This window comes from Apteryx mantelli, chromosome 5, assembly GCF_036417845.1.
Source record: "Apteryx mantelli isolate bAptMan1 chromosome 5, bAptMan1.hap1, whole genome shotgun sequence".
Taxonomy (NCBI): domain Eukaryota; kingdom Metazoa; phylum Chordata; class Aves; order Apterygiformes; family Apterygidae; genus Apteryx; species Apteryx mantelli.
This window is the reverse complement of record NC_089982.1, coordinates 86168070-86194475: the sequence shown is the minus strand read 5'-3', so window position 1 is coordinate 86194475 and position 26406 is coordinate 86168070. Positions and strand designations below refer to the sequence as shown.

Genomic DNA, 26406 nt, shown 5'->3' with positions numbered 1-26406 from the left:
AGTGGTAGCAACGTAACAGAAGATCCAACACATGTTCATACCCAGGAGACCAGTGATGCTGATAAGAAGTCAAACAAAAACTGCTTCTCCAAATTTTTAATAGCTTTGATTGGGTTTTCAGATGACAAAATACATCATGTAACAGTGTGTGTTTCTAAAAGCTACGCCAGCGACCAGGACTGCACACAAGCATCGCCCTTCGGTCCTCCCAGCGCCTAACGGAATATTTCCTGCAACTTCTCCAAGGACAGACATGCACGAGACCTCTCTTCGCAATGAAATGGCTTTTCTACACCATCTTGAATTCTGCTTTCGGGCTCTCCAGCCGCGTGCATAGACCTGCCAAGCGTACCTGTTCGATCCACCTGCTCAAGCACCAGGCTGCCGCGGCCCAATCTTCTCCCAGGATTCCCCCAGACACCAGGTGGTCCACGCTGCGTTGCAAACCGCTTCGAGGCAGGGGTCACGGGTTTCTATTTCTTTGGTAACACTGAAGGTGTTGGTGAAGGTGATGGTGCGACACGCCGTGAAGCATAGAAAGAAAAGTTTGTCCCCCGAGTTGTCCCAGTTCAAGCTACCCAAACTTTGTCCCTTACCTTTCAGAAGCTGAAAGAACTCCCAAGCAGCGGGATATTGATTTCAGAACAAAGTTTCTAAAAAGTCCTAACCGCTCCCTTGCGGCTATAGCCAGCCTCAACAGCACCTAGCAAACGAAGAGCAACGCAGTAGACTTCTTTCTACCCCGCTTTTCAGAAACTTGAAATGCACCCAAAAATGAAAGATATTTTGACCTTGCAGATTAAGCACAGCCAGCTCTTCAGAGCAAGGTGACCACAAAGTGCCACCGCTGAGCTCACACGTGGAAGAGCACAAGACCCAGGCAGCTTCAGAGCCGCCGGTCGGGCATCCGCTGGGTCGGACTCGCCCACGGCTACGTATATTTGTCTCTGCTTCAACTAGTCCCATCCGTGAAACGTGAAATATAGGTTCCCCACTATCGCACAAATACAGCATGTAGGTAAATACATCGTAGGGGAAACACTGAAAGAATATGCAAGTCCAAGCTACACGGGGCTAAGATATTCACGCTAATATTGAGGAATCTTGCAGACAGTGTCTCTCAGATATAAATATTAGGATTTGCCAAATAAATCTTCATTCTGTAGCAGAGAAGCCAAAATCTCCAGTGCAGAACGACCAGACCTCTGCCACCCGGTGGGCTCGGGGCCGGGAGCGCGGAGGCACTCGCCGAGTCCGGCGCTGGGTAACGTTCTCGAGAAATTACGGCCGGCTCAAACAATGGAATATTTGTCAAAGTACGACTTGATCACCAGCAATCATCTGTTTTTCATAACTACATTTGACCTAACCTGAATTGACTGAACAAGCAGCCTGTGTTTTTCATTCGGGGAAAATACGGCGTCCCAACTCCCCCCCGCCTCGGGATTTTAAGTCATACTTCTTAAAAGTTACAAGACGATGATGTAGACAGATATTTCCTCCTTACAAACAGCAGCAGCTAAACGTTTTCAGGTTACGTTTCTGGCGATCTCCTCCTGTTCCAGGTGACCGATAAGGTTAAGTGCAAGGCTACATGCCTTTTTGATACGCTCATTTTCAAGCCGCTCGCTCAGCAAAGGAAAGCGCAGCCCCACACTTGCAGCTCGAGAACGAACAGAGATAAGTCCTAACTGCGCGCTCTGATTTCATAATATATTTAAAATGCATTAAAACTTTAAAATGAATGAGCTGCCAGGAAAAAAAATACTCAGGGCAAGGCCACGGTGCTCGAAGCCTCCGGGAGGCAACCCTGCCTGCGAGCAGAGCCCGTAGGAGAAGAGTGCTCTGGTCTCGAGGAAGGAAGGGAGCGGTGGGAATCAGTCACCCACCAGCTTTACGAGGAAGGATGCATCCCCACAACTAATCAGCTCTTGTCAGTACTCCTATTCATTTAAAAAACAAAAAACAAAAAACAAAAACCTGTTCAAAAAGACTCCTCAAATGAAGAACAGGGCAGAATGAGTCCTTAAGGAAGATGAAGTGCAGGTCCAGAGGGGGGCAAAGGAGCCAAGGGAAGAGGACAGTGGAAGGAGAGAAGGCAAAAATGTGTTTAGAAGAATAAAAAGACTGCAAAGACTCTCAGCTGTTTTTTACTGCTTGCTTACCATTTTGTCTTTTTAAAAAAAAAAAAAAAAAAGCCTCCTACGGGAGAGCTAATAATCTCGGACAGAGAGGACTTTGCATTAATTGCAAAGAATTCACAGCGGGGGAAGTCACTAAATGGGCATCTTTCCGTTAGAAGAAAGCACTGTGCTACTAAATGACTTGACTTCAAAGCTCCTTCTTTTGCACTGAGCAAGCTCATCATCCTCCCTTTCCCTGAATTCAAGCACACTCAGAAGCCGACAGAAAAAAATAAAGGAAAAAAGCACGCATCCTGCATACCTCCATTTGGAGCGAAAGAACGCTGCTCATTCCTAAGACTGTTGCACAGAATGTTTGGGTTGGAAAAACTGAAAAACCTGCTAAATTTGCATATTTGTTGTGTTCTTCTGTGACGGCACTTGGGGGGAATGGTCAGAGAGGACAGAGAAATAAAAATAAGAGAAAGCCTCATAAACAGACCTTCTGTTTCAGGTTCCACCAAGGGAGATCAGATTCAATATTAGATACCTCCTCTGTGGGGGGAAGGACTCAGCGTTACAAGAGCCGTTTTCGGTCTTCCCGATTCGATGACTAGTTGTTTGCTGCTTTTTAAGGCAGTGATCCGTACGGACCCAATTCAGACAGGCATGCAGGATGCTGTACGGTCTACTCCCCCCTCTGAAACGAACCGCCATGACCTCCTTTTTGACCGGCTCTCAACTTTGCCCACCTAAACCAACACGTATGTAATAATCATGGGTTTGCAGGAAACGGTTAAGTCAAGAACCCAAAATGACCAAGTAGTGAAAAAGCTGTGTTACATGAACAGAGACATAAGCAGAAACATCAGCACTTGGCTCACTTGAACAGAATGATGCTTCTTTCTCTTGCCCTTTATCCATTAGCCCTGTTGGGTAAAATTTGCCTTTGGTTCCTCTACTTCCTCAAAACGCAGATGACACAAAACTGGGAGCAGCGGCTGATACACCACATGGTTGATGGATGAATACGAGCCAGAAACACGTCCCTGCAGCAAAGATGGCCCACAGCATCCTGGGCTGTGTCAGGCAGAGCGTCGCCAGCAGGTCGAGGAAGGGGATCCTTCCCCTCTCCTCAGCACTAGTGAGGCCACATCTGGGGTGCTGGGTCCAGTTCTGGGCTCCCCAGTAAGAGAGAGACACGAGCATATTGGAACGAGTCCAGCAAAGGGCCATGAAGATGATTAAGGAATTAAGAGCATCTCTACCATGAGGAGAGGCTGAGAGAGCTGGGACAGTTCAGCCTGGAGAAGATAAGGCTCAGGGGGATCTTAGCAATGTGTGTGAATACCTGACGGAGGCAGGAAAGAAGACGGGGCCACACTCTTCTCAGTGGTGCCCATTGACAGGACAAGAGGCAATGGGCACAAACTGACATACAGGATGTTCTGCTTAAATTAAAAAGATACTTCTTTTACTGTGAAGGTGACTACACTGGAACAGGTTGCCCAGAGAGGTTGTGGAGTCTCCATCCTTGGAGATATTCAAAATCAAGTGGACATGGCCCTGGGCAACCCGCCCTAGGTGACCCTGCTTTGGACCAGCCGAACTCCAGAGTGCCTTCCAACCCCAACCAGTCTGCGTTTCTGTGGAGATGGGCACCACAGTCGCTTCCCATAAAACAACGTGTGAACCCGTACGATTCAGTAAGCACCTTTTTAGTTAGAGGTTCCAAACACTAAAACGGTGCTAGGCTTTTTATCCAGCAGCAGCTGCAGAAAACGCGGTCCGTGGCACACGAAAGTTATGACCTACAATGAAGCGTTTGGTATTTAGCTTTGCGCATATCCTTTGGTTAATATTTGAAACAATTACTAAAAATAACAGGCGCAACCTGTAGGCTGCATTATTCCTAACCATTTTTCATCCCGAAGGATTCCAAAGCATTTCGACATGCATCTCCGGGGCAGGAGGTTTTAGACAGGCTGGGGATAGCAAGCCAAGAAACAAGATTTAAAGGCAACGGCCAAATCCCTGATCTCATAACGATTCCTGCGGGTTCCTCGGGGTCAGTGAGCAGCAGATTGGGCCTCACAGAGCAGAGGCTCTGGAAGATCATAAGTCTCCCAGAACCCCAGGAACTAGCCTCAAATGATAAAAGAGGTGAGACGCCTTTCTCGAGAGGAAAATTTCTCATTGCAAGCGACTCTGGTATTGCAGAGCCAAGTAAAACCACTCTGCGGGCCACGCTCGCCTCCTTAACATGCTGTGCATACCACCACGGTCACATACAGCAGCTATCAAACCTCTGAACCTTAGCTTTTCCATCCTTGTTCCTTAAACATGACCGAAGCAGCCTGCCGATCTCAGAGGGAAAGTAGCTTTTGCATTCGGGTCGCCCCGGCCACGCGTGTCTCCTCTCGCCGGCACCAGCCCGCTGCTCCCCCTTGGCGCGCCGCGCGGGTGCCGGGCTCCGGGAATGCGGAGGCAGCGGTTGCTCATTGTACGGGCTCTGCCTCGTTTCCACGCTTTCCTGAACGGGGGGCCGAGACGGTGGGTATATGCGTCACAAGCCCGTCCTGAACGCTGCTCGCCCTTTTCCTGCGCAAGTGTTTGTAAACAGACTGAGAATTAATGTCCAGCCAGCTCAAGACCCTCATAAAAAAGGGTTTTTCTTTCTTTCTTTTTTTTTTTTTTAATTGAAAACAGGATGGCAATCATTTCCCAGATACACGGCATATAGGCCTTTACGATGAGAAACAACGTACAGAGCAGGAAAACAGCAACCCGCAGCTGTGCACCGAGCCGTTCGGCGAGATTCATAAAACACAGTGGCTTATTACTTTACAGCTTCCTTCCCCCACAAGCACACTCTCTTCTTAAAAATAATAAATAAATAAATAAAGTTTCTGGTCAGCACATGATAATTCTCTAGGGGTTAAATTAGATACAAAATATACAGCTTCAGTAACACAAATAGCGCAACAGTCTTTATGCAGAAGGACATTTCCAACATCTCTTTCTCTAGCAGTCTTAAAAGGTCCACATCCCACACACACTCTACAGAACAGGGATCCTTTTGGAAGCTCATAACCATGCCTAAACTGCTCAGTCCCACCAGTAACCATGCCTAAACTGCTCAATCCCACCAGGTAAGGAGTGGGCGGTATAGTCTCACAACGTTGCTTCCATGCAAGTTTTATCGCTTTTGCTTTGCAGTGATTTCCATGCATGGCCTGCCCAGGCAATGTCGCCACGGGCTATATAAAACGCCAATTATTCTTTTTGCCTTCAGGAGCAAAAATAAGTCCCAAATACTCAATCTCAGTCAGCCCAGTGGAGCAGCAAAAAAAAAAAGCTTCAAAGTGAATTGTAAAAGAGGGGCTGTAGAGCTACTGACATACACCGTAGTGAAACGAGGCCAGCAGTGGCCACCAAGATGATTAAGGGAGCTGGAGCCCACAACGTAGGAGGAAAGTTGGAGCGAGCTGAGTTTGCTCAGTCTTAATAAGAGAAGGCTGCTCCTCCTGGAAGTGCACAGCAAAAGGAGAGGCAACAGACACAAAATGCAAAAGGGAAAATTCAAATTAAATACCCAGATAAAAAGAATTACAGTAAGGGTGGTCAACCACTGGAACACAGACCACAAGAGTTCTCCAGTGCGGCTGAAGAACAGAGCACGCATTCCCAGGACTTTTCTGAGCTTCAACACCAGGAAATAAAGCAAGTTTTCAGCAAGAGACTTCACACGTTTGCATAACACAAATAGTGGTTTTGGTGTTTATAAGGTTCCTTCGACCTCTTTGTATTCTGCACCACTCGAGATGAACAATCTCTCATATCAAAATCAGTCCTGATCCTAGAACTTCTTAGAGCCAAAGACTTCCTTTTAGTTAAAACCACATAAAAATGAGATTCTCCCAACGGCTGGAAAACTGCAAATGTTGCATCTATCTTCAAAAAAGGCCAAAAAGATGATCCAGGGAACTACAGAGCACACTCAGCCTCGCTTCAAGCCCTAGGAAGGTCATGAATTAAGTCCTCCTGAAACACATTTTTAGGAATACAAAGGGGAAGGTGATTGGAAACAGCCAGCATGGATTTAACAAGGGAAAGACATACCTGACAACCCGATTGCCTTCTATAATAAAACGCCCAGATTTATGGATGAGGGGAGAGCAGTGGATGTCATTTACTTTGAAAAGGCTTTTAACATGGTCTTCCACAGTACTGTTCTATCCAAGTCAGGACGTCACAGTCCGGATGAGTGATCAGCTAGACCCGTATATAACTGGTCAGATGGTCATGTTCAGAGGGGCATGATTAACCAGTTGGACCCTACAGGCAGGCTGGTAACAAGTGGAGAACCACAGCAGCCTCTGTCCTGGGACCTGTCCTGTTTAACGTCTTGATCAAGCACCTGCAGGAGGCAGCAGTGTGCACTCTCACCAGCTTTGCAGATGACACCAAACTATGGGGCAAAGTCCATACACTTAATGGCAGGGCTACCATCCAGAGGGGTATCAACAGGCCAGAGGAATGTGCCAACAGCGAGCTGATAAAATTCGGCAAGGACAAGGGCCAAGTCCCGCACCTGGGAAGGAAGACCCCCTTGCAACTACAGACTGGGGAGTGCCTGCCTAGGGAGCAGCTCTGAGGATTAGGACCATGAGTTTTGGCACACAGCAAGCTGAACGTGGGCCAGAGAAGGTCAACAGCCTCCTTGACTGTATTAGCAGGAGCACAGCCAGCAGACTGGCCAAAGTGATTATCTCCCTGTAAACAGCACTTGGACCACATCTAGATACCACGTCCACTTTCGGGTCTCCCTTACCCCCCTCCCCCAAATACAGAAAAGCCATTTAATAACTGGAGTGGCTTCGGTGGAGGCCACTGAGCTGGTTGGGAGCTGGAGCACTTGTCCCCCAGGGAGAGGCTGAGGGAACAGGGCTGGTTCAGCCTGCAGAAGAGACAGCTTCAGGAGGACCTAACAGCTGTCTTCAATACCTCTGAGGAGGTCACGCGGTGGAACGGGCTGCCCAGAGAGGTTCTGCAGTCTCTGTCCTCAGAGGTTTCCAAGACCAGACTGGACAAAGCCCTGAGCAACCGGGTCTGATCTCGCAGACAACCTGCTTTGAGAGCAGGAGGTTGGACTAGAGACCTCCCGAGGTCCCATCCAGCCCAAATGAAATGCAGTATTTCTACAAAGTACTGAAGAGATGCAGTACAGTTCCTGCGGTCAGGACTAACAGAGTCAGCCTCTTATTTCAGCCGCTAAGACTGGAATGGGGAACTGAGTGGACCACAACGAGATCAATAATAAATGTAAAATAGCAGGACATTTGCCGTGAGTAAAGCCACAAGCGACTGGGCTGAGTTTTGTAAAGCCCTGGGAAAGCACAGCTCTGCTCCTAGCTCCAGGGGACGAGAAGTCTGCGCCCAGGCTATTGCAGGAGTCAACGCAGTCAACACGCCTGTTTTCCAAACCGAGTATTTTAAGAAGCACGGCTGGCTGCCTGTGATCATATCTAGCCAGCTTAGAATGAACACTGATTTCTTTGCTGCTTCTTTGATCGGAGCCAAGTGGTTTTCTCATGGGTAACAAGGTCACGGGGTTAAAAGAGCAATATGACAATTACAAAAGTTAAATCTATTGCCACTCCAGACAGACCCGCTACCCCGGGGCCCATTAGCACGTAGTACAGAACGGTTATCGCAGGTCACTGACACCGGTTCGCTCTAATGGCTTTTCCTGCGTCCTTATCAACCCCGTGCACAAAGTGGCTCACCCTCAGCCTTCCCCTATGATCTCAGGGCGGTGTTTATAGCTATCTCGCCGCAGCAGGCACCCGCGGGTCAGCCAAGTCAGCAGACAGTGAGATACGCCAGGACAGAGCGATGGGACAAGCTGCAAAGTGTCGGAGATGAACAAGGAGTTACCAGAGCCTTCGAGAAGGAAAGTTTTCCACTCTTCTCTCCCCCCGCCCGCCCCAAGCAAAGTTCAAACTGTTTAAGTTCCCAAGGACGCGGAGGAAAGAAACTTTACAACCCCAATCTCAAAAAAAACAGGAGCCAGCCACAGGCTTTCCAGGGCGCAGCTCGCCTTTCGGTAGCAAATAAAAGAAATAAGGGCCGTTACCGACGGCAGAAGAGCAACTTTTCCCGCGAAAGGGAGAGTGGGGAGTTGTTGTTCTTTGAGTTGCGGTTCCTGCAAGAGACGTTCTGGCCCCTCGAAAGAAGAACTTCCCTCGTTTGCCCCCGTTAACGGCGAGCGACCGTTTCGGTGCAGGGGCTGGGGCAGCCCGGCGGCTTCACAGGTCGGCTGCTGACCTGCTCGCCCACCACCGCGGTGGCCCTGGTCGCCCCAACCACCAGCTTCAACCCCTGCTTTCTCCTCCCGAGGCCGCGCTGCTTCTGCAGAGCTCGGAGGAACAGAGATATAAAACACGAACGTCGTATTTATGGCTCCGACGGGCGAGCGGTAACATAGTAAGAGAGTAAGTCTAAACAAAACGCGTCTATTTTTCATACGGCAGCTTCAAAAAGTTTCTAAGCGCACTGCTTTTAAGAGAGATGATTTTTATTTGTTGTACGTTTTCTTACCTTTCCTAATGCATCAAAGCAGCTTTCGGGTTAGAGAGGCTTTGGGCAGAGCAACACAGCAGACAGAAATGGCAATGGCAAGATATGAGAGATGTATAGTAAATACATCTCAACTACCATTTATCTAAATCATCCAGCTCTGCGATTTTCCAGAAATACCTCATTAACTGAGAGGTAGCTGCAGTTTTAAGGCTGTATTTACATCAGCTTCTGTTCGCTTTTTTTTTTATTATTATTATTTTTTTGGACACTTTTTCTTTGCCCTAAATCGACCCCTTTGTAGCCGAGATCAAAGAGCTGGGAGTGCCAATCCCAGCATCTTCCCCCAACGTGCTCAGAACCTCAAAGTAACGGGAAAACCCATTCGCGTGAAGTTAAAAAACCCCTAACTGAGCACCGACAGGCAACGGCACGGGCTGAAGCAGGAGCTCGAGCGGCTTGAATCGCCAGCAGCTCCTCCGGCACGCCCCGGGCACGAGCCGCCCCGGCTCCCGGGCCTCTCCGTTGCCTTTCCGCTTGTCGCTCGCTCCCCGGCTCGCTCCGACTTGGGGCAGGGAGACATGAAACAAAAACCACTTTTCATTTGCTGTTATGCAAAGCAAAGCAGCTCCGCGTCTTGGCCTGGGAATACCAGGCTCCGAACGGCTGTTCGGATGCTCCGGCCAATAAACCGGCCGGCCCAAACCTCGCCTCCCCCGATTTATTTTGGCTATCGATCAAAGCGCACGCTCTGGTTGAAGGCAACGTAAAAGATAAAGGCAGCAAACGGCAAAAATCGCTGCGCTGCAATAGTCTTGCTTCTTCTTTATATATAATAATAATATTAGCACTTTCACCAGCCGCCCCGGTTAACTGGGGCAGCGGCAGGCGCGATGCCCGGCGAGCGGCGAGGTGCGTTTGGGGGTTCGAGCTCACCCGGCCACCGACTTGGCCCAACCGAGAAGAGCAGCTACCGGCCGCGGCGCGGTGCCACGAACCCCAACGGCCGCCGCCACCGCGTTAAGGGCCGTTCGAGAGAGGGCGGCTCGTGCCACGCGCACGGCTGCGGGGACGCGTAAAGTACGTATGTGCGGCAAATATTCCTGGCAAATGTGTCCTCGGGACACCGTTAGCCAGCTACATCTTGCAAGAAAGTAAAAGAAAGGAAAGTAAAAAAGAAAAGTAAAAGAAAGGAAAGTAAAAAAGAAAAGTAAAAAAAGAAAAAGAAAAGTAAAAGAAAAAGTAAAAAAAGAAAAGTAAAAGAAAAAGTAAAAAAAGTAAAAGAAAAAGTAAAAAAAGTAAAAGAAAGAAAGTAAAAAAAGAAAAGTAAAAGTAAAGAAAGTAAAAAAAGAAAAGTAAAAGTAAAGAAAGTAAAAAAAGAAAAGTGAAAGTAAAGGAAAGTAAAGGAAAGTAAAGGAAAGTAAAGGAAAGTAAAGGAAAGTAAAGGAAAGTAAAGGAAAGTAAAGGAAAGTAAAGGAAAAGAAAATATTTAAAAAAAGAAAAAAGAAATAAAATAAAAATGAAATAAAATAAAAAATGAAAAATAAAAGTAAAATAAAATTAAAAATAAAATAAAATAAAATATAAAAAATAAAAATAAAAACAAAACAAAACAAAACAAAACAGTACGTTTTAAAGGCATTGCTGAGGACCGGGCCCGCGAAGCCGCCTCCGGCCGGCGCGCAGCACCTCCGCGGCCGAGGCCCGGCTCCCCCTTAACCGCCGCCTGACCCGCCTTCACTTTCTTTCCCCCGGCTCTGCCCTTCCTGCGGGAGTTCAGCGCTTCCCGGCAGCGCGGCGGTGCCTGCTCGCGCCTGCCCTTCGCCGTGGCTGCCGGCGGAAGGATCTGCAGGTGCCTGGCCCCGGCGGGCCGCGGGCCCGTGACCGCCCGCCGACCCGCGCGCACAATGCCTGAACTCCTGCCCCGCTGATAAGGGCGCCGCGGAGCAGCGGCGCTTCGCAAACCCTCCTTTGGGAACGCAGCGGCAGCGCGGCCATAAAACCGAGGTGACCGGGAGGTCGGCTTCGCTAAAAATAATAAATATCCCCGTGTTTATTCAACGCGGGCCTTCTTAACTGCAGGCCGAGCGCGTAGATAACGCTATTGTAAATGACAAATATTAGGGTGGTCGGGTTGGGGGTTTTTTGTTGTTGTTGTTGGGTTTTTCTTTTCTTTTCTTTTTTTTTTTTCCTCGGTACCTATTACATTATGATCCTTCCGCCCGCCCGGCCCTTTCCCGCGCTGCCCGCGGGATCGCCGACGTCGTTCGGCGCAAGCCGGGCCTCGGCAGCCGGGTCGGCGTTCGACCGCGGGTCAGGAAAAGGGCAGTTTTCTCTTTTCGAGGAGCCCTTTCCCCTGCCCTCCTGTTCCCGTCTCACCCGCGCGCCTTCTTTAGAGCTCTGCCTTATATTTTCAAATGCAAAAACAACCCAAAAAACCTTATATTCACCAGTGAAAACTCTTCTTCCTTCCCGTAAGCAGAACCCCTAATCCCGTTTGCGTTAGACCCGTTCCTCACCCAGGTTCCTCCAAACCGAGCGACGCTCCGAAATGCCCAAAGCGCCGCGGAGCAGCCGTAACCTCCCGCGAGCGCGTTGCCCCAAACGGGCTTCCAGCGGCCCCCTGCAGCGGGGCGTCTCGTCCCGGGTAAACGGAGGAACGCGCTCGGGGTAGGTCCGCTCTTTCGATCCAGTAAAGTACCGCAGCCGCGCAGTCAAATTACAAAATTATTAACGGACAAAGACGCGAAGCGATCTCGCGTAGATGTTTTTATGACGATTCTTCCCCCCTGTTTGCAAACTCATTTGCACGCGCCGCTGGAGAGACTGGCTTTAGAAGCGCCTTAGGAGTAATTCCCGCACGAGCTTGGCTCCACGGCGGCAAGGGAGGAAAGCTGCTGAAGCGAGTCCTCCTTTCACAGCCTGCCTGGGCCTCGGATTGCTCAACCGCAGGAGAAGAGCCCTCCAGAACATCTCTGCTCCAGAAGACGTAGGTGCTAACGTTAAAGAAGAGACGCACACGTTCTTCGGGTCTGCAAGACTTGGAGGCCGCAAGGCTCACGCGCTGCTGTGGGAGCCTTAGAAATTAAGAGCTGCAGTGAAGGTTGAAGCGTAACCCACGAGGGTCACCTGCCTTTGCTGTCAATAAATACATAAAAATCAATGTTCTGCGTACTCAGAACGCCTGGAAAGAAACCCGGTTAATCTAGCAGCCTATATCACCGGAGATGGGAAACCTCCTGATGAGCTCTCGGGAATATAACGACATTCAGAGCCGCACACTTAGCATGCAACTGCACGAGCAGTACGTCAACGCCAGCAGAGAGCACTTTCAGTTTAGCCATATTTTTCAGTGCACTCAAAGGAAAAAAAAAACAACAAAAAAGCCTAATTACTGGAAAATTGAAACCGATACAGTAAAATGGTGGATTTTGTTGGACAGGAGCAAATCTCAGCCCGTCAAACAGGATCCTCTCAAATAGTGTTTGAAGACTGGAGAATTTCTCTTAACTGTAACAAACAAAACATCTAAAACTTCTCCTCAATTCCCCAATTTGCACTGAATACTGAAGTTTTTGTGGGTAAAGGGGAATTCTTTCAGGGAAACTATACAAGCAAGAAATATGTATTTGGCCTATTATAAACCCAGAGTCTACAACAGCTGCAAAAAAATATCCTTTTCTATTTCTGTGGCCTGTGCCATGTAAAGCAGCTGTGGGTTTTTTCACCCAAATCTATCCACCACTGTAGGCACAGGCCTATTTTTCACTTCAGGTAACGCACTTCACAACCAGGCTAACATAAATACATATTTTGCAAGCGCTTCCTTGCAGGCAACATTGACAGGAGGAGCAGCACTCAGTCGTCCGGTTGCGGACAAAATCCAGTGTCAGCACCGTACTCGCAAGACGCTCAGACTTACCAGCACAGAGTATATGTGCAGGCACCGGTACACGGGGGAGAAGTCCACCAAATCCTGAGCCCCAGGCACCTAAAAGACGGCAGGAGATCAGCATTAAATACACAGAATCAGCATTAAATATGCAGAACTCACATAGCTAAGTGTAACTCTAATGCATGCAAGTCTGACAGAGCGCAATATCAGGAATTTCAGGTATGTAAAATTAAGAGTAGTTATTGATCTCTATTTTATTCGTCTATATTTACATTTTTAAAGGCTCTCAAAGCAGGAAAATTTCATTTAATCTCACTCTCACTCCATCTAGGCTCCCCTAAGAAATTCTATTGTACCATTTGGCCCTGGGTTAGCCGCCTCAGCAGAGATGCAAGAGATTTAATTTTGACCATAGGCTTAAGTGCGAGTTCAAGCGTCCTGGCGGAAGCTGTCCTGGTACTTATGCAACAGTAAAAACTCTTATTCTCCAGATTTCTAGTCTGATTTCTTTAAAAGCATGAATTCTACTCTTTTTTTTCTTTTTTTTTTCTTTTTTTTTTTTTTTTTTTAACACAAAAGCCACACAGACTTCATCTCTCAACAACACAGTGAATCTCACACAGGGACAAGGAAGCACAGTTTTGGAGGGTGGGAAGGAGGGAGGAAGATCAGAGAAGAGATTTGCATACAAGAAGCCTGGGTCCTTTGGAGACGTTCAAGTCAGCAGGGTGTTCAGCTTGTTGGCCACGGCATAAAGCTAAAGCAACCCTCCTCCTCCTCCTCCTCCAAAAGGCAGCGAGGAGGGGAGTGTTCTGTTGACACGCAGTGGAAAAAAGGGGAGCAAGATGAAAGGCACCAATGGACAGGCCTGGGAAACATGTTTAGTTTAAACATTTCTAATTACGCTTAAGAGGCATTTCTGCTCAAAAGGAGGTAGGATGAAGCAGGGAGAAGTTTCTGGCTGGAGTAGGGCGTGCAAGTCCCAACCAACACTGCCCGAGCGCCGGGGGCGAGTGGTCCTCCTCATCCCAAGCAGCAGCCCCAAGCAGGGAGTGCAGAAGTTGAGGCTTGCAAAGGGCAAGCAAGGGATTTTGCGAAAAGCCTCCTGCACGGCGAGAAGTCGGAGCTGTTAAAGAGCCCCCTGCACGCAAGGAAACCCGTCCGTCCGTCTTGTTAAGCTCTCCTTTCCTTCCTTTCATAAAACAGGCCCCGGCCTGAGGTTCAAGGTGAACCGCACGCACCGCTCATCTTGCACACGCTACCGGTCTCGCTAACATCTCTTGCGCACATCTTTTAAAAGAAAGAGCAAATCCGACGATTGCAAACACTCAGCAGCAGTTTTGCTGTGTTGCCGTCAGGTTTATCACGTCTTCTTGCTCACTCCTTTTGCATGCGCAGCCTCCCAGCTCTTCTAAGGTTCCCTCCATAGCTCCCAATCCAGATTTCGTTCAGCTTGCCGACTGCTCCAAACACAGCTTTTGCCCTGCTCTGTTCCCCCAGCATTAAGCACAATTGGTCTCCAGCTGGTAAAACTGTAAAATACTTTTGGCTCAGAAGTCACCGAATGCCAAACGGCTGGAGATCACAGAAGCATGCGGAGAAGGATGGTTGCACGCTCGACCAAGCCATCGTCCGGCGACCACCATCAGCGCCAGCAACGCAGACGGGACAAACCCCAAGTCCGTCCCGTCTTCCTCCGAGGGAGGGGACATCTGTCGTCTCTTCACAATACCATCAAAGCGGACGATGTTTTTCTATGAACTGGAATTTAGGATCAAACTTTTTTGCTCCTCTTGGGTTTTGGGCAGTAGTTGAAGACAGTCCCCAGAGAAATACGTTTGATAAAGATTTGTGCAATCGAGCGATTGCCAGAAATGGACTTCACCGCCTCAGCGAAATCCTTTCAAAGCAGACAGCAACATTTTCACAGGCTCTGATCTTCTGCAAAGACTTTTAAGCCGCCCCCCCCCCCCAAACACACAAAACATCCTGGTCTATTCTGCAAAATTAATCTCCCGGAGACATTAACAATTTTTAAATTGTTAATCTAGTTAAAACACTATCAGACACGGATGCGCAAACCCTGGAGCACTTCCACTGAACGAAAAGACGTGCACCCAGGTGATCAAAAAGATTTTACGCAGGATGCAAACCGACAGCGTATTTTTAAGGAAAAGAACAGACCATCTCCTCCACATAGTCACACTCAGGCTTAGCTCCCTTTTAGGAGCTACTCAATTTTCTTAGCAAAAGCTGCACTACCACTGTTCAAAGGAAAAAAAAAAAACCAACTCAACACTTTGATTTTTGAAAGTTGGCAATGAAATTAGAGCTAGAGCCTCCTCAACAGCAGAACGGCTACTCCCCTGACAGCTGCGCTTCAGCCTAATCTTTTTGCTTTTAATTTGTAGAACAGAGAACGTATTCATCTTCTCCTAATTTTTCCCATTCCACAAACATCAGCGTCACGAGCCTCGTTCCCCAACTGCACATCTGGCACGTTGCTGGTACCGGGAGCCCAGGCAGACCCGCCAGGCTCCGAGCAGCTGAACCCTCTCCCTTCGGAAAGAGGCTTTCAAGTTGGGTTAAACACGGATTCTAGCAAATTTAACCCATGGAAGACAGGTTTTCAGCGCAAGTTCTCCGTCGCGGTCTCAGAGCTAAGGGATGCTCTGACCCGATTTTAGGCAAATTTGTGATACAATGGCTTGAACCTATGATCCTTGTCGCTTTTTGATGTAAAGATGTGACACAGACGCAAATATGCTTGCCCCGTTTCAGCGAGGAAAAAAAAAATCCACAGTGCAATACTAGGAATTCTAGAGAGGTGTTTTATGGACTAACTCATGGGCCCATTGATTTAAGTACGTAGATGCCCAGAGGCAGGTGAAAGTGCAGCTGCAGGATCAGGGGTGTCCACAAAGGCTCAAGTCCGAAGGAGCAGGTGGGGTCTCTTTGCACGTTCTTCCAGTGCAGAATGAGCCTGTTGACCTCTGCGGTTGGAAGCAGTCCTGCTTGTGCACAGCTTCAGCGAATCCCATCGGAGCGCTCCGGTACTAGCGGCTGCGATGAGTTTTATCCCGCGCTGAACGGACGTAGGGGACAAATCGCGCTGTGGGCTTGCTGCACCCCTCCTGGTCTCAGTGTCCTCTGACTGCTCTAGTGCACGCCACCACTTAACCTCAGGGGGAAAAAGCCCTGAATCTATTCCCAAGGTCAAGAGGATGCTCGAAACAGCGTAATGCTGGACCTGGCGAGAGCGTCCTGCCAGACTATCTGAGCTCATTCTGGCTGGTGTTAGAGACAACAGGGAAACAGCTTCGTCTGGAAAGAGAGAGGGTTCTCACAGCTTCCAACATGTTTTTTGCATAATTACTAGTGCAAGCAAGGAAAGGTGAAGGCTGATGGCACCTAACAAGGCCCATTCATCTGGGAAAGTCCAGAGGGCTCCCTGGGGTCCCTGCTCTAGCTCCCAAAAATTGAATAAATCTATTATGTCATGTAGAGAATGATTCCTACAGCCAGGTCAACCGAAAGACTGCCAGAAGTTTGATGAGCTTCAGCTCTGACTCACACCTGCTGATATCCTGACTGCCAAGCTGCTCTGCCAAATATGAGGCTGGCTGCACTTTCGTGATTTCTTCTTCAACGACAAGGGAGTAGCCGTTATTCTGAAGCATGCTGTTCTTCCTTAAAATTCCCCCTCTCCCACAGGGGAGCACCAGGGAGTCCACTTCGAACCAACTGCTCCACAGACACCCGGCAGGTCCTTTTCGGGGGACAACACAAAACTGTGGCAGGTTACAGGTGGGTTTGTCCTGACACGCTCAACAAAATCAAATAAGAAAAGTCACTGAAAATCAGAAGACTCTGGACAAACTTTGTATTTTTCCTAGATGCTTTTTTACTAGAAAGGGGTACAGCTGGCCCAAGCAGAACAGAGGGCCTCCTCGCTGTAAAATGGAGATCCTCCTTCAGAAACTTGACATTCACAGAAACTGAACTCAAACCTTCTCCCAACTCACTTTCACCTTGCACTGCAAAGCAGCTCATGCATAAGGTAGAAGAAAAACCAAACCCCAAAACCTGGTCAAGTGAAGACTTCAGGACCTTGGGTCTCACTATATCCCCTCCGCCAGCCTGCTCTGATGCTAAGCTTCGTGTTAGCACAAGGAATGTGGACAGCTGTGCCGAGCCCCAACAGGATGCCTAAAATTGTGAGGAATCTCCATTCTTGCAGGATTTCAAAAAACAGCTAAATTAAGCTATAGCTGAACCAGTCTCATGTTATTGATAGTCCTGCTTAAAGCAGGAGGTTGAACTAGAGACTTGCAGAGGTCCTTTCCAACTTCCATGATTCACTAGGAGAGTAGATGTTTTTCAGTTTCTTTGAGGAAATCATCTAGTCTCCAAAAGCATAGAGGATACCTGCAAGTCCTCCGCTTCTGTTTGAAGGCCAAGATCCACTCTTCTTAACTTTAAGCAGCTAGAACATCAGAAAGATATCAGGCTTTCAGTAAGAGACTCAGACCTTCAGTAAGATGCATCACCTACAGCTGTGCCCACTCCCTTACTCCGGTTATGCAGAGAGCTCCTACCTCAGTGAGGCGTCCATACGTCAGGTGGGTAAGTCTGGACCATAATGTCTCCAAATTGGAGAACTCTAATGAACCATGCCTCACATTGCTTCTTTTGAAGGCAGCTGGCAGAGCTCTCTTAAACTATTCCAAAGGAGAGCACGATCGGTATTAGAATACACCTAACAGCATAAGCAAAACTTTTGCTCTTTATTCCCTTGCACCGCTTGTCCTGGGAATTTTGCTGCAGGGATGAAGAGATTGCTCCATATGGGTGAGGAATCACAGGACCCTTAGTCTACCCAGCCAAGCTGGGGAACTCCAAAAGCAGCCTACTGAGGGGCCTCAGACATTTGCTAGAGGAAAAAATACTTCTCCCACTTGGTCCAGAGCTGGCTGGCCTATATACCGGGATCAGCAGCTCTCTCCTCCCAAAAGCTTGAATCAGAAGCACCAGCTGGGACAATCCTGTCTTCAGCCCTGAGCAGGAGTAGATGCGGAGCTCACCCTCCACTCTTCCCTTCCATATTCAGCCAGCAGTCACTGCTGTCTTTCAAACAGAGACTTGGGGTTACTGGTTGGCACCTTCTGCTGAGCCAGGTGACCAGGAACGGTTATGACTGCCATCCTTGAATACTTTCAGATCATTTCTTTACTTGTCTACCGACTTTATTTTCCAAGGGCTGTCGTTTCCTTCTCCAGGCATTCTTGTTAGCAGTATTCCATATTTCCCAGGGAAATATAAGCCTCAGCAATCTTGTGTCAGAGGGACTAAACACAGGAAACAACATGTGCCCACCTGTAGCAGTACTGTTCCTCTAAGATCATACAGCTTTCAGAGCTCCACAACATGATGGCTGGATACAAAATGTGATACAATTCCCTTGCCCTCGGGATGCTTAACCCTAACAATTTTAGTGAATTGAACTTAGTTTTGGAGACTCAAATTCCCTATTAGTAAGATCCTAAGTCTGCCTATTATCACTGAACAGACAAGGTAATCAGAAGGAGAAGTCATACTACAAGAGGAAAAGCTTGGAATGAATCTGTCAACCACAGAAAACAATTCTGCAACTGGCCTGTAACTTTAGCAAACCCTTACCAAAGGGTCCAGCATTACCATTTTACACACCTAACACTCCTTTAGGTTTAACGGCTGTTTCAGTGTGCTTCCATTCGAGACGAGAGGCCCAGCTGTGCTAGCAAACGAGCGGTTTTCCATGAGAAGACGAGCGGTTTTCCACGAGAAGACGTTAACCTCTGCTGTTTGCCTCCGTGCTCCCCCCAGGCACGCTGCTGCCTCACCACCGATTTCATCACCAAGGACAGCAGCTCCTCCCGGCCGAACGCGCTCTTGGGCTTCCCAAGGGCATCGCTCCACTGCCGGGGTAAACCCATGGCCTTCTTGGTGGTGGCCTTCTTGGGCTGACACACCAACGGGCCATCAAGCACCTCTAACCACCAAGCGCTCTAATGACTGAAGAAGACTTTGCACTCTTATCAGCGAAGGATTAATCCTTACTCTAAGTTTACTGGCTTACTACCAGTCTGGCTTTACACGTGCCAAGACATGGGACTTCATCCACTTAGAGACTAGTTAATGGTTTGATAAACTGCATTAAGAGATTTCTCCCAACCGCACTGTAAAAATTATTGTCTTAAAAACAACGCTTTGCCTCTTAATGTTTGCATCTTTCAGTTCTAATTAGACTCAAACTTTACATACACTGCAGCAAGTAACTCCACATTTCAAGCAGCTAATTCGGGGAGAATTCACTTCAAAGCAAGAGAGAGATTTTTAGAGTGAGATGGAACAAGAACTATTCAAAGAACCAGAATTTTTCCTTTCCAGGAAAGTATTAAACCAGATATACTCAGATCAATATTTGTTTTCCAAAAACGTGCCCTTCCTACTCGTTTTTAACTTCTGCTCTATTTCCATTTTGACGTAGAAGTATCACACCCCGATGGTTTCAGTGCAGCACGAGGGGGTCTGAGCTGTACCCTAGTTTGGTCACTGCGAAGAAAGCGGTGATCTCCTCTGTCTGCTCTGCAAGTACAGCAGAGATCAAGAGGAAAGAAAGATCACCATGGGGGAAAAGGCAGACTACGAGCACAGACCCATATGGGATGACCCAAGCTACTGCAAACATTAGAAACTTGTTTTTCATCCTCTTCCGTGGATGGTCATAGACTGTCAGCCCAGGGCTGCAGAGACAACCCGATTCAGTTACAGGTTGTACGAGAAAACTACCATTCTCCTGACGTAACAGATGCTTCCACAGTAAGAGAAAAACCATGTAGCGTGGCAGAGAAAACTTTCCCAAACGGCCAACGCGAGACTATATAGCATGAAATGAGAGAACACATCAAAAAAGCTCAACACCTTGTGCCCTATATCCATGTTCCTCTGAACTGCCGTTCCTGAAATGCACAGTGACGGGACTAGTTTGCATTTTAAGTGCTACAAATCCAAGATGTTCCGCTATATACTTTATTCTCTAGAAAGAGCAAGGAACAGCACGAGAGAGGTTATGCTTAGCATTTATTAGTGAAAGGCACTGGCATACTGTAATGGCTAAGAAGGTATGGAAATTATAGCTGGGAAAACAGCCAATCTGAGGAAGCAGCAGCACAGAGACCGCACTCTGGGACCCGGGACGAGGGGTAGGAAAGACAATATGTTTCTCACACACCAACACACTCTCTCTCCTATAGATATTTTTATATTGGGGATTGAGCCTCCGTACTGAGCAGAGCGGCAATGCATTCTGCACACATCAAGGGATTAAAAACGCATTAAAACGTTCTGTCCAAATCCAGGCCTTTGCAGCACAGAGAACGTGCATCTGTCACGAACACACACGTTCTGCAGAAGAGGCCAAGCATCTCGCACACTATGTGGCATTTTTTCTTCTTTTAAATGGCTCAGGATAGATACCAGATTGCCTTCCCAAGTGAGCAAAGGCCACCAAAGCACAGCCCCTGAGCTAGAAGAAGGCCTGTAGGACAGAACACATAGGCTCGTTTTCATGTAATACTCGTATAACAGTGTACGGAGCTCTGCTGAGCCCGCCAACAAGAATACGGGCAAGAGTGTAAAGTGACCCAAGACTAAAAGCCACCCAACAACTACCCAATCTATTCTACATCTTTACAATAAGTTGCATGAAAACATGCACAGCTGAGCTAGGTGCAAACACTCTTTGACACACTCAAGTCATCCCCAAGCTGTCCTCCTGGATTTGATGTTATACAGTTACCTCTTCATCCTCATCCTCATCTTCAACATCCAGGATACCCGAATCCTGCTCAGACATGGGGCTAGTGTTTTTTACCTCCAAATCTGAGCTTGCACAGACTTCTTTCTTGGACTTCTTTCCGCCACTTATCCTGGGATGCTGTGATACAATATTGTCCAGGTTTCTTTGCTGCTGTGCCTAGAAAAAAAGCAGATTTCACGTTTTACGATAGCATCCTCGGACTCGTATTTTTTCAGCCAAAAGATGCAATCAGTCATGAACTACGACAAATGAGGCAAAATAAAACACACACTTAATGGAACTTAGAGATGTTATGTTTTTCCTAACCCAGATATTCCAGAGAAACAGAAGATTCATTTCAAAACCATTTCAGCGATTATGCAACAACACAAACAATATTCTGACTCTTCACAAATCAAAATGCCAAACCCATCGTACTGCCATATTGATCTATTTACAGCGCAGATGCAGAAATATTAGCCCATAGGCCATGTGGTGACTGTCACAGGCTAAATTAAAGGACCTACTTAACTGTTGGATTTGTTCCTCTCTTTTCAACCCGTGTCAGCACAAAACACTCCACATCTGGACCCCAGAGGTTCCTGAAAGCATTTTTGCGGTACCCCAGATCTTAATTGTACGGTGCTTGTTTACAGAGCGATCCGTAAGAGGTATTCAACCCAAATGCTCTCACTGGGAGAGCCACCGGGATGCAGGGAACGCAGCACGCGGGCTCAGCGGAGCTCTCTCGTGCCACCGTTAACACCTACTCCTCGCCTTTGGGTTTTGCTCCCAGGAGCGGTTAGTAGACGTGCTCTGCTACAAAACCTCCTGTTGGCTTCCTCAAGGCTAGCAAGCCCAGTATCCAAAAGGAAAATCGTCTAGCCCCAATTTTCCAAGAGAGTTGACCAAGAAGTTCAAGCTGAAGTGCAAGGAGGGGGAACGGCATACAGGCACCATTCGAACTCCAGGCGCAAAAACCATGTCTAACACAAGGAGAAAAGGTTGGGCCAACAAGTTAACTGGTTCTGTACATTGCTGTATGTAGAAAATAAACACTCTGGAAACCTCAAATTTATATCGATACATGCACACAGATTTATAGAATCTCCCCCCTATTCATATATATAGAAAGAGAGAAAGATGTATGGAAATCATCCAGATGCCTTTCTAAAAAGCAGTCATTTTAGATAGTGCAGATATATAAAATATATACAAGCGTGCACACGTGTGTGTGTGTGTATATATACACACATATGTCGTTATATTTATACAAATTCCCTATACAAACGAAATCGAGCCTGTCTCTGAGGGTTTGATTGCTCCTCTGCAGCAGTTAACGCACACACACTGCTCAACCACTAGCAGCACATCACACCAGCGAGGTGGCCAGAGGGACCATCCATGACCCACACTAAGGGAACAGACTAACTTTAGATGGAAGAAGGAATCCTAGAAACCCTGTTGCGGGTACCGGCGCCAGCGAAGCCACCTCAGACCAGACTTTCGACCTCTAGCTTATGCGCTGCTTTTGCAGCGGTGTTATGAAAGAAGAAAAGGGTTGGTAAACCTAAATCAAAAGGGACAGGTTTTCGAGGATACAATGGGAAAGCAGTAATGAAGGTACCGATTTGAACGAATTTTTGCCAGCTCAGATTGCAGCTGGGACACAGGAACTGATTGTGCTATGGAAACGGCAGAGAGTGAAAACAAGTGGGACCTCAGAAAAAAAAAACAAAACCCAAAAAACACAAATTGCTTTTTGCCACCCGAACTGCAGAAAGAAGCAAGCTCTCTACCTAGAGTGTAAACCACCAAAACAATCTGCTTTTAAACACTATTAATATCCCAGAAAAAGAATTTACGAGCGAATTTTGACAGCCTCTCTTTCAGGTCAGCTCCCTTTTAAATCCCTCCTTGGGAAGAAACATCCCGTCGGGGATAGATCGCTTCTAGTTTCTGGATCTGAAGAACATTAAAAGCCAAGCGCTACATGGAAATCTCCTCTCTCCTTGCAAAATGCCCCGGGCTCTCCTGCTCCGTAAGCAACCTGCCTTTCGCCCTGTACATGCACGTGTGCATAAGGCAACCTAGCGGGTCTGAATTGCTGAGCACAGCATCGATAACAGGATTAACCCCGTATCGCTGACGGCGGGCAGCGCTGCACCAGGAATTGCAGTAGCACAATCTTGACCTCTAGCGGCTGCAAAGCAGTAATATCACTAAAGTTCAATACAAGAGAAGTGACAGCCAAGCAACAGGACTACCCAGCAGGCTTAATAAAAAGATCTCTTGAAGGATGAGGCTCTACAATAGGGATTTTTGCAACAAAGCCGCAGAGAAGGTCCGCATTAGCACTGCTCGAGACAAATTTCGCTAGCAACGTCAATGCTTTAAGCAAATGGGAAAAGGGCTGTTTACTGCATTAGAAATGGCTAACTTCAGAGGCACGACTCTATAGAAAGCCATTGCAACATCATCCAAAGAGAATCAGGACTTCAAAAAGGGGAATAGCGCTTGGTCCGCCTGAAGCCCCCACAACAAAGAGATCCCAGGCTCGATGCTGCTCTCAGATACACCCATTTATGACATAAGTTACTCAACTGAAGCGTAATGAAGTTGTAATGCTGACTCCACTGTGAAGTACACCACAAGCAAGCCCAGCGCCCCCACTAAAACCTCTCAGATTCATATAATCTCTTTTTTCCTCTAGGAAGAGGAGAAAGAAAAGAATCAGAAAATGCAGAGTTTTACATAAAACGCTGAACTTTAAACAGATCATTAAGCAGAGCGTAGCAAGATCACAGAGGAAAACAAAGCGGTCCTGGGAGAGGAAAAGTCTTGACTAACCAGCCAAAGGATGCCACCGTTGGCTTGGCGCACTCGGTGGCAAGCTTTGCCGTCTGAGCTCGAAGTCCATAATATTAAGCATTTTAGGCTGAGCATGGACTTGGTCTCAACTGAGGACCTTGTAGACATGGTCTCAAAAGACCAATTACGTTGCTCTCCCATCTCTTTTCAAACAAAAGCTATTAGTACCTTCCTTCTGCTGCGGCTATGCCAAGAACAGTTCATTGCAGCTCAGTGTCTGGCGAGTGGCAGAACAGATCTGAACCGAAACTCCACAGTCCGGGAAATCTGTCCTTCTAGAAAAAGCTCTAGGTCAGGGAGTTCAAAATCCAAATTCATATCCCGTGTTTTGCCTTTATTTTATTGCATAGTTTTAATTCAGTTCACAAACCAAAGTTTCTCAGCAGAAGAATTCTGACCTGAATTAAAACCCGGGGATCTGCCAGGAAAAAGAAACAGCAAAAAAGAAATAAAAGGACATGCTCCACCTCCCAGTGATCCACGAAAAGCAGCCAGAGAGACGCTCCCAATGACTTCGCCTACAAGGGGCAGATTTTACCTTTAGGAATTGGGATTAACAGGAGAATCCTGCCACCCCCTCTCCCAGCAGGAAACAACATGGACTGAAGTGACCCAGAAGTGAGAAATATCAAGTTTTTGTTAACTTTAGCAGGCTCAGGTGAAGTCACCAAGGTTTTGGTTTCACCTGGAGAGAAAGAGTGAGCCGGGGGGCAGAGGCCCAGAGGAAGCAGTTAAGGAGGAATTTGGGCTTAACGGCCACGGAGCTCCCAGGCCTGCCGCCGTCTCGCTCCCCAGCAGCTCGGCAAGAGCTCCGACGCGGCGCGCAAAGGATGAAAAACGACCTGCAGAGCAGGCGCAGTTGGATTTTAATGCTCTCTTTCACATCAAGGCATCTGCAGGAGCCCACTGAAGAGGCACACTTTGGAAACCACATCAAAGCGCAGGCGACACTCCAGCGTGCCCTCCGAAAATGGGGGAACATGAGGCTGCAGGGAGGAGAAGAGCCCTCCAGGGACAAAAATAAAATAAAAAAAAATCCCCTTACCTTTTGGTGTGGTTTACATGAAAGCAAATGCGTTTTTCTATTATCCTGTCAAATTGCCTCTATTACGCAAGACTATCAATCTCTTGACTCTCTGCTTAATGTGACAACATAAAGAAAAAAAAAGAAGTTAAGAAACCAAACGTCTGCTCATAGCCAACATTACATTTAGCAATAACACATAAAGCGTTGGGTTCCCGTAGCTGAAACTCCCTCCAAGCACAGTTATTTTCGTTTGCCCACGTGATGAGCACACGAGCTGGCCAGCTTCATGGCAGCCCAGGATCACCCCACGCTGATGGGACACGACACATGGCCTCCAGAAGTAACACCAAGGCCAGGCTGGACGATGGAGAAAGCAAGCAGAGCCTTCCAAACTGGCAAGGTAGCAAGGGATCTGAGCCAGGGACCTACATTTGTGGTGGCAACCGGACCACTGGCTGGTCAAGGGACATCTAGGAGCTGCTGCTCGTTTCTACAGCTGACGAGTTAGTAGCTTTTGTTGGTTGAATACAACCGGAAGGATCAATCTCTAGCTGCTGTTTCTTGAAAAACGGAGGATCAAAATAATAAAGGGAAAAAAAAATGTAGTTTGTACCTTCATTACATGTTTTCCCTCCCAAAACATCAGCTTCTATTACGTGACTTCCACGCCATTCTGCCAAGCACTCAACCTTTGGGGGGTTTTGTCAAGTCCGACATACAAGAGTCCTAAACACTAGTCCCCTCAATATTTTCCATCCATCCTCACATTGTTGCTTTCCAGGCTAAATTTTGGAGCCGCAACTATACGTTCGCAAGCCCTCGCGTGGCTTAGCCACCAACGACCAAGCACGCAGCCCGGATCGCAGGAGAAATTAAGGGTACCGGCGTAACCTACTAGTGAGAAGCAGTAGCTGAATTAAGCACAGTAACAGGACTGCTTGCGATCAAGCGAACAGAGCCCAAAATCTGCAAACACGTCCTGTGCTGCCAAGCTGGAGAATCAAGCAGACTCGCAGAGGGGGCATAGGTTCCTCCGAGCTTTAGCTGCAGAAGCCACGTACTTCAGAAGGGAAAGCTGCACAGCGAACCACTTAAAATAAATAAATAAATAAATAAATAAATCAAAGGGGTTTTTTAGTGGTTTTATGACTGTCTTATTTTTTGCCATTGGTTTGCCAATGTTGACAAGGAGCCCGTCTTACCTCCCGTCACCTCCGCCCACTGATGAACAGCCAATATTTACTTTTACGAAGAATCTAATTAGCTCTTTCCTGATGAGACGGTAGATAAGACACGGCAAAAGCAGTTTTATTATTTAAACAGCATTGGAGTATCGCTGTGGTTAGCTTTGGTGGTTTTGATTAGTTACTGAGCGTTTGCTGCTGGGATTGTTTTATAGACCCCTCTAATGGGCTGCGACACAGAACTTTAAAATATTGTTTCACAGTATCCCTAGGAATGGAATACATATTCCTCAAACAGCATTACAAAAAGCAGACTGGCTACGGGGGAAGAAAAAAGGAAAGTTAATAAAAAATGACAGTGCGGCTGGCTCCGTGCCAGAGATCCATTTGAAAGTTATAAAACCCCTCTCGGCTCAGATAAAAGCGCCTATTGTTATTGCAAGGTGTAAACTCAACACGCCGACACGGCTTCTGTTTTGAGTTTTAACTAAAATCCCGGCACTTGTCAAGACGATAAGAGTTTCTGCCTCTCCGCTCGCTCGGCGGTAACCGGTTCTCACACAACCCAATTTGTCCGAGGTCCCCCGCAGCAGAGGAAAAGGGGCCCGAGAAGGGCGGTTTTGCGGGATCTTGGCCATTAGAAAAAACAGTTTGGAGAGGGAGGGCTCGAAGCGTTGCTCTCCCCAGCGCAGACGTTTCTCCAACCTCCCTCTCCTCCTTCCCCAGGAATGACCTTCCTCCTCGGGAGCTAAAACCCAGGCCGCGATGCTGCAGCGCGGGGTCCCAAATACCAGTTTCAGCTCAAGCTTTCGGCATCTAGTGGGCGACTGGGAACCAGGAATTTTCCCCCTGCTTTTGCTGCCACGCAGTGATTTAGCCTCGTC

General features: G+C 47.6%; 1 protein-coding gene across 5 annotated transcripts in view; it reads right to left on the bottom strand.

Moving 5' to 3' along the window:
• Window positions 1-26406, bottom strand: part of EXOC6B (exocyst complex component 6B) — a 292943-nt gene that overhangs the window by 134247 nt on the left and 132290 nt on the right. For 4 of the 5 annotated variants that reach the window (XR_010884476.1, XM_067298408.1, XM_067298411.1 and 1 more), the window contains exons 7-8: window positions 20441-20617; window positions 12628-12696 (exon numbers count right to left, since the gene is read on the bottom strand). Coding sequence is in view for 4 of the 5 variants with exons in the window: in XM_067298408.1 (XP_067154509.1) it covers window positions 12628-12696; window positions 20441-20617 (246 nt within the window). In the remaining variant the exon portion in view is untranslated. The remainder of the gene's footprint in view (window positions 1-12627; window positions 12697-20440; window positions 20618-26406) is intronic. The other variant, XM_067298409.1, reaches the window with a different exon arrangement.